Below are 17,606 nucleotides of genomic sequence, written 5' to 3' on the forward strand. Positions count from 1 at the left end.
ATAAGATAGGATTGTTTTGTCAACTTTTAAGATAGCAGCACTGTACGTGTAGTTTGTAGCTATTTTTTTCCCCGACTAATAGTGGTACAAACTGTCTCTATCATTACCTGCAGACTAATAGTGGTACAAACTGTCTCTACCATTACCTGCAGTCGAATTTGTACAGACTAATACTGGCAGAAACTGACTCTATCATTACCTGCAGTCGTATTTGTACGGACTTATAGTGGTACAAGCTGTCTCTATGATTACGTGCAGTCGTATTTGTACAGACTAATAGTGGTACAAACTGTCTCTATCATTACCTGCAGTCGTATTTGTACGGACTAATAGGGGTACAAACTGTCTCTATCATTACGTGCAGTCGTATTTGTACAGACTAATAGTGGTACAAACTGTCTCTATCATTACCTGCAGTCGTATTTGTACGGACTAATAGGGGTACAAACTGTCTCTATCGTTACCTGCAGACTAATATTGGTACAAACTGTCTCTATCATTACGTGCAGTCGTATTTGTACAGACTAATAGTGGTACAAACTGTCTCTAACATTACCTGCAGTCGTATTTGTACGGACTAATAGTGGTACAAACTGTCTCTATCATTACCTGCAGTCGTATTTGTACGGACTAATAGTGGTACAAACTGTCTCTATCAATACGTGCAGTCGTATTTGTACGGACTAATAGTGGTACAAACTGTCTCTATCATTACCTGCAGTCGTATTTGTACGGACAAATAGTGGTACAAACTGTCTCTATCATTACTTGCAGTTGTATTTGTACAGACTAATAGTGGTACAAACTGACTCTATCATTACCTGCAGTCGTATTTGTACGGACAAATAGTGGTACAAACTGTCTCTATCATTACTTGCAGTCGTATTTGTACAGACTAATAGTGGTACAAACTGACTCTATCATTACCTGCAGTCGTATTTGTACGGACAAATAGTGGTACAAACTGTCTCTATCATTACTTGCAGTTGTATTTGTACAGACTAATAGTGGTACAAACTGACTTTATCATTACTTGCAGTTGTATTTGTACGGACAAATAGTGGTACAAACTGTCTCTAACATTACCTGCAGTCGTATTTGTACGGACTAATAGTGGTACAAACTGTCTCTATCATTACCTGCAGTCGTATTTGTACGGACAAATAGTGGTACAAACTGTCTCTATCAATACGTGCAGTCGTATTTGTACAGACTAATAGTGGTACAAACTGTCTCTATCATTACCTGCAGTCATATTTGTACGGACAAATAGTGGTACAAACTGTCTCTATCATTACGTGCAGTCGTATTTGTACAGACTAATAGTGGTACAAACTGTCTCTATCATTACCTGCAGTCGTATTTGTACGGACTAATAGGGGTACAAACTGTCTCTATCGTTACCTGCAGACTAATAGTGGTACAAACTGTCTCTATCATTACGTGCAGTCGTATTTGTACAGACTAATAGTGGTACAAACTGTCTCTAACATTACCTGCAGTCGTATTTGTACGGACTAATAGTGGTACAAACTGTCTCTATCATTACATGCAGTCGTATTTGTACGGACAAATAGTGGTACAAACTGTCTCTATCAATACGTGCAGTCGTATTTGTACGGACTAATAGTGGTACAAACTGACTCTATCATTACCTGCAGACTAATAGTGGTACAAACTGACTCTATCATTACCTGCAGACTAATAGTGGTACAAACTGACTCTATCATTACCTGCAGACTAATAGTGGTACAAACTGACTCTATCATTACCTGCAGACTAATAGTGGTACAAACTGACTCTATCATTACCTGCAGACTAATAGTGGTACAAACTGACTCTATCATTACCTGCAGACTAATAGTGGTACAAACTGACTCTATCATTACCTGCAGACTAATAGTGGTACAAACTGACTCTATCATTACTTGCAGTTGTATTTGTACAGACTAATAGTGGTACAAACTGTCTCTATCATTACCTGCAGTCGTATTTGTACGGACTAATAGTGGTACAAACTGTCTCTATCATTACCTGCAGTCGTATTTGTACGGACTAATAGTGGTACAAACTGTCTCTATCAATACGTGCAGTCGTATTTGTACGGACTAATAGTGGTACAAACTGTCTCTATCATTACCTGCAGACGTATTTGTACGGACAAATAGTGGTACAAACTGTCTCTATCATTACCTGCAGTCGTATTTGTACGGACAAATAGTGGTACAAACTGTCTCTATCAATACGTGCAGTCGTATTTGTACGGACTAATAGTGGTACAAACTGACTCTATCATTACCTGCAGACTAATAGTGGTACAAACTGACTCTATCATTACCTGCAGACTAATAGTGGTACAAACTGACTCTATCATTACCTGCAGACTAATAGTGGTACAAACTGACTCTATCATTACCTGCAGACTAATAGTGGTACAAACTGACTCTATCATTACCTGCAGACTAATAGTGGTACAAACTGACTCTATCATTACCTGCAGACTAATAGTGGTACAAACTGACTCTATCATTACCTGCAGACTAATAGTGGTACAAACTGACTCTATCATTACTTGCAGTTGTATTTGTACAGACTAATAGTGGTACAAACTGTCTCTATCATTACCTGCAGTCGTATTTGTACGGACTAATAGTGGTACAAACTGACTCTATCATTACCTGCAGACTAATAGTGGTACAAACTGACTCTATCATTACCTGCAGTTGTATTTGTACAGACTAATAGTGGTACAAACTGTCTCTATCATTACCTGCAGTCGTATTTGTACAGACTAATAGTGGTACAAACTGTCTCTATCATTACCTGCAGTTGTATTTGTACAGACTAATAGTGGTACAAACTGTCTCTATCATTACCTGCAGTCGTATTTGCTCCCGGTGCTTGGGTTGATCCTCCGGGTACAGGAGCTACTGGTGTCCCCGGTCCCGGTCCTCCGAGGATTACAGCACGAGTCTGTACAGTCCTCCTCGTACCCACAGTCACACTCCTCGCCCTCCTCAACGATTCCGTTACCACAGAACGCCATACCAGAGTCTGCAATATTCATTGTATAAATAATTCAAAATCCAATACCTCTTTGTATTGCCTATTTTATTGGCCAAAATCTGTTCAAATAGCCATTTCAATATGGCAGTTATACCTGTGACCTACATGTATGTAATCTGGTACTTGTGAAACAGTTGAGTTACTTCTCTGAATTATGTTTATACCTGTGAGGTTTAGGTTACCTGTGACATGTGAAACGTTGACCAACTCCTCTGAACTATGTTTATACCTGTGAGGTTTAGGTTACCTGTGACCTATAAATCAATACATGTGACCTACAAATCAATACCTGTGACCTACAAATCAATACCTGTGACCTACAAATCAATACCTGTAAAACAGTTGACCTACTCCTGTGAACTATGTTTATACTTGTGAGGTTTAGGTTACCTGTGACCAATAAATCAATACCTGTGACCTACAAATCAATACCTGTGAAACAGTTGACCTTTCCACTCCTTTGGTTGACGACAGCGTCGATGACGTGGGTGATGTTGTCAGCGCTGCAGGGTGAGAAATCGTCGTTGTTCTGGAGGTTTCCCTGTGTGGCGCTGGCAAACATGATATAGTTACCACCACTAGACTGTGGATCAGAGGTTCCATAGGGGGCACACTGCTGCCCATCGTCATGCTATGTGACAAAATTAACCAATCAAAAACTGTCTTATCGATAGAGCCAACTGAAGACTTATTAAAATCAATCATTGACCAAACTAAAGGACCAGAGGTCCCATATAGGTAGCACACTGTTCCATACAGGGCATTTTTACTGTCCACTGGTTGCTTTAATGGCAAACATAAAACCAGTTATGCAAAAATTTAAACCTATTTGACTTTCTCAAATGCAAATTTAATAAAAAGCCATGTCAAAAGTTCACCAGGATATAAATGGTACAGGACCAAATCTTCAAAGATACCCTTCAAGTTTTAAACAATTTGATCATGTGACCAACTAAATTCCCAGTTACCTTATTAACACGCTGTTTATTTCTTAGATAAGCTGAACACTGTTCGTTATTCGGCACTGTCACCCTGGCCAGGTACTGGTATATGAACCCTTTGATTTCATTACAACGAAATTGTTGAATTGCACACCTGAAAATCGTGGCCGATGTGTAGTATTTCTTTCATGGTCTCTGGATTTTATGCATTTATTTCTTATCTAATGTGCATATTCTGTTTGTAAATAATGCATTGACTTGTTTATTTAATCTGAGTATTCTGTTTGTAAATAACGCATTGACTTGTTTATTTAATGTGAGTATTCTGTTTGTAAATAATGCAGTGACCTGTTTATTTAATATGAGTATTCTCTTTGTAAATAACGCATTGACTTGTTTATTTAATATGAGTATTCTGTTTGTAAATAACGCATTGACTTGTTTATTTAATGTGAGTATTCTGTTTGTAAATAACGCATTGACTTGTTTATTTAATGTGAGTATTCTGTTTGTAAATAACGCATTGACTTGTTTATTTAATGTGAGTATTCTGTTTGTAAATAACGCATTGACTTGTTTATTTAATATGAGTATTCTCTTTGTAAATAACGCATTGACTTGTTTATTTAATATGAGTATTCTGTTTGTAAATAACGCATTGACTTGTTTATTTAATATGAGTATTCTGTTTGTAAATAACGCATTGACTTGTTTATTTAATATGAGTATTCTGTTTGTAAATAACGCATTGACTTGTTTAATTAATCTGAGTATTCTGTTTGTAAATAACGCATTGACTTGTTTATTTAATGTGAGTATTCTCTTTGTAAATAACGCATTGACTTGTTTATTTAATGTGAGTATTCTGTTTGTAAATAACGCATTGACTTGTTTATTTAATATGAGTATTCTGTTTGTAAATAACGCATTGACTTGTTTATTTTATGTGAGTATTCTGTTTGTAAATAACGCATTGACTTGTTTATTTAATGTGAGTATTCTGTTTGTAAATAACGCATTGACTTGTTTATTTAATATGAGTATTCTGTTTGTAAATAACGCATTGACTTGTTTATTTAATATGAGTATTCTGTTTGTAAATAACGCATTGACTTGTTTATTTAATATGAGTATTCTGTTTGTAAATAACGCATTGACTTGTTTATTTAATATGAGTATTCTGTTTGTAAATAACGCATTGACTTGTTTATTTAATATGAGTATTCTGTTTGTAAATAACGCATTGACTTGTTTATTTAATGTGAGTATTCTGTTTGTAAATAATGCATTGACTTGTTTATTTTTCCCGCTTGACAAAAGTTCGTAGAATTTTATTATTTCATTGCGACTGAGTAACAAGGCGAGGTAAGTCGTCCATACAGGTGAGACATCTACAGTAAAATACTTTCAACTTCTTTGAGGTCTGCAGTTTATATAGAAGTTGTAGGGTAGCGGTGATAAAAGAGAAATATGGTGAACATTCCCTATTTACGAGCTGTGTTCAGCTTTATCTCCACCAACAAAGTTTACATTTCCATAGATTAGGTAGCTACTGAATTGATTCCTTACATAAGATTAATTATGATTTAATTCCTTCACTTACCGGACTTCCAAAGTTGTGGCCAACCTCGTGGGCGAACGTGAGCTGAGAGACGCGCGGGGCGACCCGTTTGTTGTAGTTGATGATGGTCACTATCCCCGTGTTGAGGCTCTTCCTGATTTGCTGGTTTCCCTCCGTGTACGACTTGTATTTCTCACATATCCCCCCTGCTGATGCTACAAAACAATTATAATGGTGATCCATACAACTCTTACAATTATCTAAACAAGCATTCAGGACCTATTAACTAATTTGTAAATATCATCAACTTACACAAATGTTGATAATTTTTTAAATTTTTTAATTTTAAATTTTAATTTTAATTTTTAACGTCAATCTAACCACAAAAGGTCTAACAAGATGTGACGCCATGGAAAATGAACGTGTTACCTGTGGGAGAGCCGACCCAGGCCAGCCCAAGGGTGCCGTGGGAGAAGTCGCGGTACGTGAAGATGTAGGCAAGACAGAACGCGTCATGATTGGTCAGTGAGTTCAGGTTCAGGAAGTTACTGACGTCGATGTTGGGCTGACAGAAGGCCGTCCTCTGAAGCTCGTTAGAACATTTCTCTGTTTCATCGGTCATTATCTGTAATAAACAGGGGTACATTAGTCTCTATTGGTGAATCATTTGCATCAGAGTATAAAATACTGACTGTCAAATTGACCAAGTCTTACCGTAGTTCTCTGAATCTGGAACTGAATTCCCTGGAAGCATGGGGCCGTACCCCGTAGCGGCTGGAACTTGGTGCGGACGTAGATCTCATTGAGTGCACTCACGTGACTCGCGAAGAAGGACAGAATCTCATCCCGGGCGGCCACCTCATTCTGTAATCAGAGAAGACAATGAGATAAATAAATAAATACATCAGATACAATTGTACCTTAAAACTCTCCCCAAGGGAAAAATATAAATCTGTACAACTGTAAAATATATCAGCTACAATCGTACCAAACTACAAGTTTCAATATTTGAGCTACATTATTTATACAAAAATGTATGTGTCAATATTTCTGCTACAATACATCAGCTCCCATTGACTGTACAATATGATACGTCTTAACTTGTTGAAAAGTGTGAGTTGTACAATATTGAAAATATCTGTATTCTGTTCTACAATATTTTTGTCCTGCAATACCTGTGCTACAATATTTTTGTCCTGCAATACCTGTGCTACAATATTTTTGTGCTACAATACCTGTGCTACAATATTTTTGTGCTACAATACCAGTGCTACAATATTTCTGTGCTACAATATTTTTGTGCTACCTGTTCTACAGTATATTTGTTATAATTGTAGCATTGTACATTGAGATCTGCCATCAGAAGCTTGGGGTCTACATTACTAGTGGTATAACAGTAGCTACAGAATTTGTACTATGATTGTACTTACGTTGAGATCAGCCTATTTGTACTATGATTGTACTTACGTTGAGATCAGCCTATTTGTACTATGATTGTACTTACGTTGAGATCAGCCTATTTGTACTATGATTGTACTTACGTTGAGATCAGCCTATTTGTACTATGATTTGTACTATGATTGTACTTACGTTGAGATCAGCCTATTTGTACTATGATTGTACTTACGTTGAGATCAGCCTATTTGTACTATGATTGTACTTACGTTGAGATCAGCCTATTTGTACTATGATTGTACTTACGTTGAGATCAGCCTATTTGTACTATGATTGTACTTACGTTGAGATCAGCCTTGAACTTGTTGAACAGTGTGGGGTCGGATCTCATATACAGGATACAGGTATTCTTGACCCCCATGCTGCACGAGCCGACCTCTCGCTTATCTCGAGACTCAAACATGTTATTCTCGGCCGAGTATTTGTTGTGCTGCATTGCTTCTTTGTAACTATAGTAGGACTGCAATAGTCAAAACAGATAGTTAAGCAATTAATTATAGTCAAAATGAATAGTTATTAGTAAGAAGATAATCATAGTCAAAACAGATAGTTATGAAGATCATCATAGTCAAAACAGATAGTTATGCAAATAATTATAGTCAAAACAGATAGTTTAGCAGATAATTAAGACAGTTAAGAAGATAATTTGACTCCTCTTACAAATCAGTGTATTTACATTAATTTGTCTTGTTTTAAATTTAGAAAGACTGAAATAATTGATAAATATCTCAGTAATAAACCTGCTTCTCTTAATTTGTGCCTATAGTTACCATCTCCTTGTTATCGTGTGATAAGAATGTAAAAATGTAATACTGTATACAGGGAAATATTTGCCCCCATTTATTTTCGCCCCTTTCACCCTTGTTGTCAGCAGGCGAATTTAAGACTGGGCGAATTCCAAAGTCCCTGGCCAAATCATCTCTTTAATGCAGATTGAAGTGTATCTGGGCGAGTTTAAGACAAGCAAAACCTTTGTAAGTGTACAAGGGTAAAAATAACCCTGTATACAGTTATCAAAATAAATTACTAGTCTATGTCGGTCATATAAAACAAGGGCTGACTACTATGATGAGAAATCTTTGAAAAAATCAGCAAGATTACCGACCCTTTTGTTGCGAATGTTGACCTCTGCCTCCGTTTGGTGAACCATCCAGTCGCGGTATTTATCCAGCGCACATCGCCCCGCATCAAAGTCTGCCTCGCGTTTGTGTCTACAATAAATGTTAACATCTGTTCACTAATAAATATTAATTTTATCATGTTTATGCATGTAGTAATGTCAAAATTTTCCAAGAGATATGAACTTGGTTGATCACATAATTTTAAAGTCTTGTGAAGCCTGATGCCTCAAAGTCAGGTTTAGAGGTGTCTGCAGTCAGATCAACCAACATTACAACGAATTCAACAATAATTATTGCCATTTACATTTCTAGACAGCTGGAATTGCAAAACATAAAGTTCAAGGCCGATTGAATGGATGTTCTATGATGCATTATCAAAATGAAAAACCATTTAAATTTTAACTGTGAAAGATACCAACACAGCAAACCAAGAAAGATTAGACACATGGAATAAGGTGATGTTAGGTCTATGTCCACATGGAATAAGATGATGTAAGGTCTATGTCCACATGGAATAAGGTGATGTTAGGTCTATGTCCACATGGAATAAGGTGATGTAAGGTCTATGTCCACATGGAATAAGGTGATGTTAGGTCTATGTCTACATGGAATAAGGTGATGTAAGGTCTATGTCTACATGGAATAAGGTGATGTAAGGTCTATGTCCACATGGAATAAGGTGGTGTTAGGTCTATGTCTACATGGAATAAGGTGATGTTAGGTCTATGTCCACATGGAATAAGGTGATGTTAGGTCTATGTCTACATGGAATAAGGTGATGTAAGGTCTATGTCTACATGGAATAAGGTGATGTTAGGTCTATGTCTACATGGAATAAGGTGATGTTAGGTCTATGTCTACATGGAATAAGGTGATGTAAGGTCTATGTCCACATGGAATAAGGTGATGTTAGGTCTATGTCTACATGGAATAAGGTGATGTTAGGTCTATGTCCACATGGAATAAGGTGATGTTAGGTCTATGTCTACATGGAATAAGGTGATGTAAGGTCTATGTCCACATGGAATAAGGTGATGTTAGGTCTATGTCCACATGGAATAAGGTGATGTTAGGTCTATGTCTACATGGAATAAGGTGATGTTAGGTCTATGTCCACATGGAATAAGGTGATGTAAGGTCTATGTCTACATGGAATAAGGTGATGTTAGGTCTATGTCCACATGGAATAAGGTGATGTTAGGTCTATGTCCACATGGAATAAGGTGATGTTAGGTCTATGTCCACATGGAATAAGGTGATGTAAGGTCTATGTCCACATGGAATAAGGTGATGTTAGGTCTATGTCCACATGGAATAAGGTGATGTTAGGTCTATGTCTACATGGAATAAGGTGATGTTAGGTCTATGTCCACATGGAATAAGGTGATGTAAGGTCTATGTCCACATGGAATAAGGTGATGTTAGGTCTATGTCTACATGGAATAAGGTGATGTTAGGTCTATGTCCACATGGAATAAGGTGATGTTAGGTCTATGTCCACATGACGGAGTGTTTGGGTTTACAGTAACTTACCTAAATGGGTCAATATCTACATGCTCGTCTTTATATATAACTGAGTGGTAAGGTAATTTCTCCGCTTCCTTCAGACCGTAAAACCTGTACGCTGGCTCAATGTGGTACACGGTGTCGTCCGGGATTCGAACCGTTCCGCGGAAAATTCCCAGAATCACCGCTCCATGGACGTGACTTCCAGGCTCCCCTGTAAACAGAAGGGTGTGGTCACTGTTGGCCAATCAGATTTCACACACAGGCCCCTGTCACCAGAGATTATACTGTGGAATCATTAGAATTCAAGTGGTCACAGGATTCAGTGAATTTACATGTACATCCTCCACAAACATTAATAATGAAAGATTTAGTTTTCGTACTGAAACAGAAAACTGACGCATCCACGAAATTACATCCCCACAAATAAGCAAAAAATTCCTTAATCCACGAAAACAGACCCCACGAAATTAAATAATTCCACAGTATTTCTTTATATCATAAGATAGTTCCCTGAACCACAATGATAACATTTATTATAACAGTACAGGAAATTCTCCTTCTATAAGAAGAAATATCTCTAATGGCAGGTTATTGTGGATTTTCACTTAAAAAAAGCTTTTGAATGACACAATATTAGTAGTTACTTCCCCTTGGCAGCCATGTTGTGGGCGAGACAATATTCCTTCATTACTCAATTTTAGCTTGTCATACTGAGCAGTTTGATGCAGAATGGATATTAATAACACTGTTTTTCTGATAAATAAACACTTGTTGCATAAAAAGCTTCCTTTAATCTTTTATTAGCTAAATATGTTGTTGAGATTTTTTACAGTATATTTCTGGCAAATTCATCTAAAATTAGTTCACTTGCCATATATAAGAGAAATTTGCTCAGTTTGACCTCCAAGGGAAAATAGTTCTCAATCATTTCTCATCAATTACCAAAATTATAGGAACCTGTATTCACCTGATATTACAAACAAGAAATTGACAGTCCATATAAATTCTGGATTATCCAATATATCATAATTTGAATCCTACTGATACCTTGTATATTCACCAAATATATGCAAATTAGAAAAACAAAGAGAGACCTTCAACAGATGACTATTTCTACAGATGACTGAGAGATAATAACATTACTTATAAATCATAATATTCTTGCCTAAGGCTCAGGGGTTCAAGATTCAGATAAACCCACTACTTTTAATTTTTAAAGTTAGATTATTTTACTTTATACATCTAATTCATTTATATCAGTGGATTAACTGTCAAAGAATAAAGAGCCATGCTTCCCCACCCCCCATTACAAAATAATAAAAATTTTAATTTAAATAACGTATCATTATCGCCAGTTAGAACATTAGCCATCATTTAATTTAATAACAGTATGTAGCACAGGGCGAAAAACCATCTTTAAGCAAGTCCTTAAAGGTGGCTTAAAGGTGACTTAAAGGAGCTTAAAGGCTATACAACCTTTAAGCCGCCTTTAAGTCACCTTTAAGCAAGTGCTTATAGGTCCTTAATGTCCAAACTTCTTTAAGCCACCTTTAAGCCACCTTTAAGCCATCTTTAAGCATCTATAAGTGGCATTTACGCTCTCTTTACACTGCCTTTACACTGTCTTTAAGTGGCCTTTAAGTCAATATTGATCAAGCTGAACAATAAAAACATATATTAAATGCAAAAGCTCTTTTATAGAGATGGGAGGGGGTCATCCGAGTGATAATATAATTTCCAAGGAAGGGGGGGGGGGGGGGTGTTCCAGGCGGTTTTAATCGTCGCTCCATTAAACACAGATCGCTATCATCAGCACCGCTCCGATGGACACAGATTGCCGTTATAAAATTCTTTATAATTTTTTTGGGGTTTCAAAATTATTGTAGGGATGAGCGCAGTCTCTGTATCTTAATATGTGCATAAAACTAATTAAAGTATGTTTGTTTCCTATTATAAATTAATCGGTGAAAAAAATCTCTCTCTCTCTCTCTCTCTCTCTCTCTCTCTCTCTCTCTCTCTCTCTCTCTCTCTCTCTCTCTGTTCCTCCGGTTATTAAACAAAATAAAGATAATGAACCAAAAATGCATGATTTAATTTGATAATCGGTTTAAGGTTTGTATTTTTTTTTCAATTTTCATTATTTCTAACTCTAGATCTGCTAGATACATGTTAAAGATGAAAAGACTCTCAACTGCCTTTGTTATATCGGGCAGGATATTACTGCTTTGTTTGTCTAGACATAGTTTTGTTCGTTTGTGTATATCTAATTAGAGTCTATTGTTTGTCCAACTTAAGAAAACCCCTGGAACTAACACAGAATATACAAGATATACACAACAGTTGTGTCGTGTGCCCAGGTGCATGTTTGTGTATATCTAATTAAAGTCTATTGTTTGTCCAACTTAAGAAAACCCCTGCAACTAACACAGAATATACAAGATATACACAACAGGTGTGTCGTGTGCCCAGGTGCACGTCAGGGTTTCTAAAGGCGTTGAATCTTAGTATGTACGAGTATACGATAAGTCTAGTGAATAAAAGTTAATTTACATTTGTAATTCATTTTCAAAGTATTATTTCCTAGCTCTGGGTTTCAAAGATGTTACGTCTACAAATTAACGATACATGTATGTAAGAGTAAAATCTTGAGGCTAATTAATTAATGTACCGGTGATCATAAATAGGGGTTGATTATTTGAATATATGTATAAGGGTAAATATGTCAAATATACCCGGCCTGGCACATCATACAATTGTATATACAAGTCATTTGCAATTGCCACATGCAGTAAATACGTCACCGGTAATTGGTAATTTTGTTTGTTATAGAATTGATAGTTTAAAAATCATGTACATACAATTGCATGTAAATATTTAAACATATTGGAACGGCGCCGCGATCATGAAAACCGGGAAATTGCGGGATATTGAACAAATACCCTAATAGTATCAATGCATTTCATAAAAAAAATGATTTCATTTTCTTTCTTACATTTTTATAGCTATAAAAATTAGATGAACGTATATCTACTCGGTTTAAATTTATTAACTAAGAAAGCCTACTATAGTGAACCTAACGGTTTCCATTTAGGTATAATATATTTTTGTTCACTGAAGACCAAGTTCCGTATTTCATTCTAAATACACGCATGCATGTAATTTATAAATTAGATATAATTGATTGTTACAAACTGAATGGTTTGTCAAAATCTTTTCAAGTAAACACATTCAATACAGTGATTCAATATCCACTGATATATAGGATATAAAAACGCCCATATACATGTAAGTTGCCGTGGCGCAGAGGAAGTGTGGTGATGCTAGTAAACTAAGGGTCCCGGGTTCCATTCTCGCCGTGGCCGGTGATTTTTTTGTGTTTTTTTTTCATTTTTCTTTCTAGAACAAAAACCGTTTTAATACCTTTTCTTTCATAAAGTTAATACATTTTGTTGGAAATTAAGCACAATATTGAAATAAAATTTTTTTAATGGCTTAAAGGTGGCTTAAAGGTAGCTTAAAGGTGGCTTAAAGGTGGCTTAAAGAAGTTTGGACATTAAGGACCTATAAGTTGTCCTTAAAGGTGGCTTAAAGATAGTCTTTAAGCTGCCTTTAAGCCATCTTTACGCTTTCTTTAAGCCATCTTTAAGCAACACATATAGCTTAAAGGTAGCTTAAAGGTGGCTTAAAGATCGTCTTTAAGCTACCTTTAAGCATCTTTAAGCTATCTTTAAGGAGAACTTAAAGATGGTCATTCATCCTGTGTAGGATGGTCCTTTATTGCACTAAGCACATATTCATCAACAGTTGTTACAGAGCTACAAGTATTTTAAGGGTGCATTCACTGTTATATTTTAATACAAGCTTCTTTTGTACTGAAAAAGTATTGATACATAATGTTCCTCTTATATTTGTGTATATAATGTAAAGGAAGGATAGATATTTGTAAAGTAAAACTGATCATTGTTTAGCCGTCATAAAATATGCTTCAGGATAAATTCAATTAAATGCAATTCGTTTTCAAACCATATAAAAATAGAATAAGGGGGAAAATGCACCAAGGCTGGCGGATACAAAACTCAAAACTCACAGGATAAAAATCAAAGACCATCACAAATCAAAGACCGTTACAAATTAAACACTGTTTGAAAAAAAATCCTATTGTGACATGAATACTCACCCACTACGGTTCCGTCGTAGATGAATGAAATGTCGACAGGGTCCAAGGTACCATTATTGTGGGTCGAGGTGAAACTTTTGGTGAACAATGAGGTCGACGGGGTCAAACGCAGGTGGAAATCTCTGGGAAACAGAAAAACATTGAAACATTATCAGATAACGCAGGTGGAAATCTCTGGCCCAGGAAACAGAAAAACATTGAAACAGATTCAGAAAATGCAGGTGGAAATCTCTGGGCAACAGAAAAACATTGAAACATTATCAGATATAACAAGTGGAAATCTCTAGAAAACAGAAAAACATTAACATATTAAAGACATCATTAAGAATAGCAGTGCATGAACAAAACAGAGAAAGTAGATCCTCCATTGAGCTGAGGCGGCAAATCGAGTGAGTCACATGGGGGACTATGATGAAGTAAAAATTATAATAAATTTTTGTTTTGTGAGAAAGTTATCCCCCTTGTATAAAACTGTAAATATTTCACATTCTTGGGTTAAAATTGACATTTCTTAAATCCTAAGTTTTTGTTAGTTTGTAATAAATTTGATAATCATCTTTAAGGTGGGTTTACCTGGCCCCGACATCATCAAAATTTTGTAAATCACTACCCAGGTCTAAAGACGATTAAGAGGATGTGATGGTCTATTAAAGACACACGATAAATCTCCTTCAAAAACAGAGTTCTATATTATTTAAGATGAATACATGAAATAGGAAAACATTCTACTGGTACGTTTTTCAAAGAGAAAATAAAAGCAATTTTTCTCTACTCTACATATTAAGCTTTTAACTTAGCAAATTATTTGAGCAAAATATGAGGTGTTAGTTTGTTGAACTGACTGAGCCTCCTTTATTAAAAGAAAAGTGCAGACATTTGAGATCAAAACTCAGAGTTGAGACTCAGTTCCGACAAACTTGAGGAAAGTTGGAGACATTGTGGCCTTTTACTTTAAGGTTGTTCTACCTGTTACTTCTTTAAGGTTTTTCTACCCGTTACTTTAAGGTGGTTATACCTGGTACTTTAAGGTGGTTCTGCCTGTTAATATAAGGTTGTTCTACCTGTTACTTTAAGGTGGTTATACCTGGTACTTTAAGGTGGTTCTGCCTGTTACTTTAAGGTTGTTCTATCTGTTGCTTTAAGGTGGTTATACCTGGTACTTTAAGGTGGTTCTACCTGTTACTTTAAGGTGGTTTTACCTGTTGTGTGCCTTAAACTTGAGCTCCAGTGGCGTAGTTCCTGATGACCTCTTTGTCCTCATGTGTCTGTTGTGAAGGTTGCGAGTGTCGTAACTCAGCTTCTCATAATGTTTGATGTAGTCGTCCAATGGCCGCATCTCTGTAAATATTAAATAGAGCATCAGCATCATAATCCGAGATTCCTCTGACTCTAACCCCCGCTTTTATATTGTGACATGTGGGGGAGAAGGTTAGCTTAACCCTTACCCTCTCCCCCGCACGTCACAATATAAAAGCGGGGGTCATACTTGCCAACTGACCCGCTTTCGTCGGGTCACACCCGATTTTTCAACCCTTCACCCGATTATTTTTTATGACCCGGCGGGTCATGCTTTTCACCCGATTTTTGTCAAACAACCCGAAAATCTCCCGATTTCCGGATTTGGTTCGTAAATTACGTTGCGCGTTTGACTTCCAGTTATGAACCCAAGCTAAGCTTGGATTTACGTAACGCGTAAACAATGCCGATGGCTATAACAGACACATTATTTAATAAGTGTAATTATTATCGTGAGTTGTTTTGACTAAGCGAAGGTTTAAATCATTAAGTGTGATGGCTTCCAATAAGAAAAGGTCTTCATCGGGGCCAACGGAATCAAAACCAACAAAAAGAAAATGATATTTTTGTACCTATCAACATATCTGGGAAAATGAATTCCCATAGGTAAAACAAAGTAATCGAGTACAAAACGAGGCTTTTGCGTTCTATGTAACGCACATTTGAATATTGGATTTTGTGCTCAAAATGATCTGACTAAACATTCATAAAAGCTAAGTCATGTATAGAATGCTTTTTAATACACAAAAGTCTTCCAAGTCGCTTACAACTTTCATGCCATCATTTACAGAGTTCAAAAGCAAGGTTAATGTAGCAGAAACTCTTTTTGCATTTTTTTTTTTTAGCTGAACACAACCTACCATTTTCTGTGTCAGATCACTTTACAAAATTCAAAATCAGCAACTGTTAGTTAAAATGCTTCTTTGCAATAAAGTACATGTATTACACATAAGTTTTAACACATATTTCTATTGTATATACCTTAGTGAAATGCATGATAAATATGTCGTGAATGTCGTTACGCGCTATGACCAGATTTTTTACTTTCCAAATCTGGTCATGACCAGATTTTCACATGTTGGAGGTTGGCAAGTATGGCGGGGGTTAGAGTCAGAGGAATCTCAGATTACAGCATCAAATATCTACATGTATTCATTAATCATAACACTACTCATGCTTTATGGGCATCCAAAAAAATCAGTTTTATTTTCCTTTTATGGCCGCATCTCTCTGAACATTGAAAATAAAATCAGCAGAAAATGTTTATGTAATGATCATAAGTGATGAATCTGTAGCTCCATGTATGATAAACCATCTAAAACTTTTACAATTATTAAGTTGTTTCATAAGGGACTGACTCAGAATAGAACAGACTTGAGTAACATTTACATCATTCACAAGTGAATGCCTGAGGTGTCTCACATCGTAGTTTATATCTGTAATTAATATGGTTTGTGAGGTATGAAATGATACACTCGACTAAGTTTATGTCCTTAAATTTCATAAACGTGGAAAGAATAATACAACATCATGTATTATTGGTGGAAACCTCTCTCTCTCTCTCTCTCTCTCTCTCTCTCTTTTTACTTTCTCTATGAATCAAAAATGCTTTCTCTTCATTTGTTTCTCTCTCTCTCACACACACATTGTCAATGAATCATTACCAATCCCCACACCAGACACACACAGACCCCGTCCCCTCTCAGTGATGTTTATTTACATCCGTCTGTCTGTTTATCTCTGTTGAGTTCCGTGTACACCTGTAAGTCAGCCAGCTGTGACGGACCGTCCTGCCCGGTGTAATTTCTCGGTACACACCCCACCCCGCCAACTTACCCGTGAAACACGGCGCCATAAAACAGACGAACAGTAGTCCCGATAAAATCCACATGTTTACAACCTCTCCCTGAGAAAACAACTTAATCCCCTGGATTCTTCTATCTTGGTTAGTTTTATCTCTCAGAATCGCATCTCTTCTTTCTATCTATCAAAAACAAGGAAGTTGACTATTTGGATCATGCGCGTTGGGTTGTATACAATAAATCGTGACGACATTATATTTCCGGTCTATTTATAACTGGTGATTCACCCAAGGCGTGGATCAAAGTTTTCTTTTTCTTTTTAGTACGTTGCAATGCATATCTTGACAATAAAATCGCGTCCCTATAAACATGATAAAGAGAGATAAAACACTGTCCCTTTACCCCTTTTTTAAAAATCAATATTTTTAAAGTAAAACAAAGAAGAAATCAATTGACAATATTAGAGTCATAATGCGATAATGCATTGAATTTTGAAAAACGCGTATGATCGATTAATGATTTTTTGGGGATGGAGGGGTTGTTGAGGAAAACTACATGTATTTCTGATTTTTTAGCCATCGAACATTTGGATTTCGCCCCTAATGTATAAGAATTAGCTTATGTATGTTTAATCCGTGTCAAAAGCATGTCAATTTATGATTCCCCCTCTTATACATG

At 36.3% G+C, this 17,606-nt stretch overlaps 1 protein-coding gene across 4 annotated transcripts in view; it reads right to left on the reverse strand.

Moving 5' to 3' along the window:
• Positions 1-17,150, reverse strand: part of LOC128171999 (disintegrin and metalloproteinase domain-containing protein 10-like) — a 32,852-nt gene extending 15,702 nt beyond the window's left edge. For all 4 annotated transcript variants that reach the window (XM_052837771.1, XM_052837770.1, XM_052837772.1 and 1 more), the window contains exons 1-11: positions 16,963-17,150; positions 15,030-15,168; positions 13,831-13,952; positions 9,678-9,864; positions 8,129-8,234; positions 7,307-7,483; positions 6,283-6,432; positions 5,998-6,193; positions 5,611-5,783; positions 3,499-3,697; positions 2,877-3,054 (exon numbers count right to left, since the gene is read on the reverse strand). In XM_052837771.1, the coding sequence (XP_052693731.1) occupies positions 2,877-3,054; positions 3,499-3,697; positions 5,611-5,783; positions 5,998-6,193; positions 6,283-6,432; positions 7,307-7,483; positions 8,129-8,234; positions 9,678-9,864; positions 13,831-13,952; positions 15,030-15,168; positions 16,963-17,017 (1,682 nt within the window). In that variant the 5' untranslated portion in view covers positions 17,018-17,150. The remainder of the gene's footprint in view (positions 1-2,876; positions 3,055-3,498; positions 3,698-5,610; positions 5,784-5,997; positions 6,194-6,282; positions 6,433-7,306; positions 7,484-8,128; positions 8,235-9,677; positions 9,865-13,830; positions 13,953-15,029; positions 15,169-16,962) is intronic.
• Between the last annotated feature and the right edge of the window lie 456 nt (positions 17,151-17,606).

Source organism: Crassostrea angulata, chromosome 2 (genome assembly GCF_025612915.1).
Source record: "Crassostrea angulata isolate pt1a10 chromosome 2, ASM2561291v2, whole genome shotgun sequence".
Classification (NCBI taxonomy): Eukaryota; Metazoa; Mollusca; class Bivalvia; order Ostreida; family Ostreidae; genus Magallana; species Magallana angulata.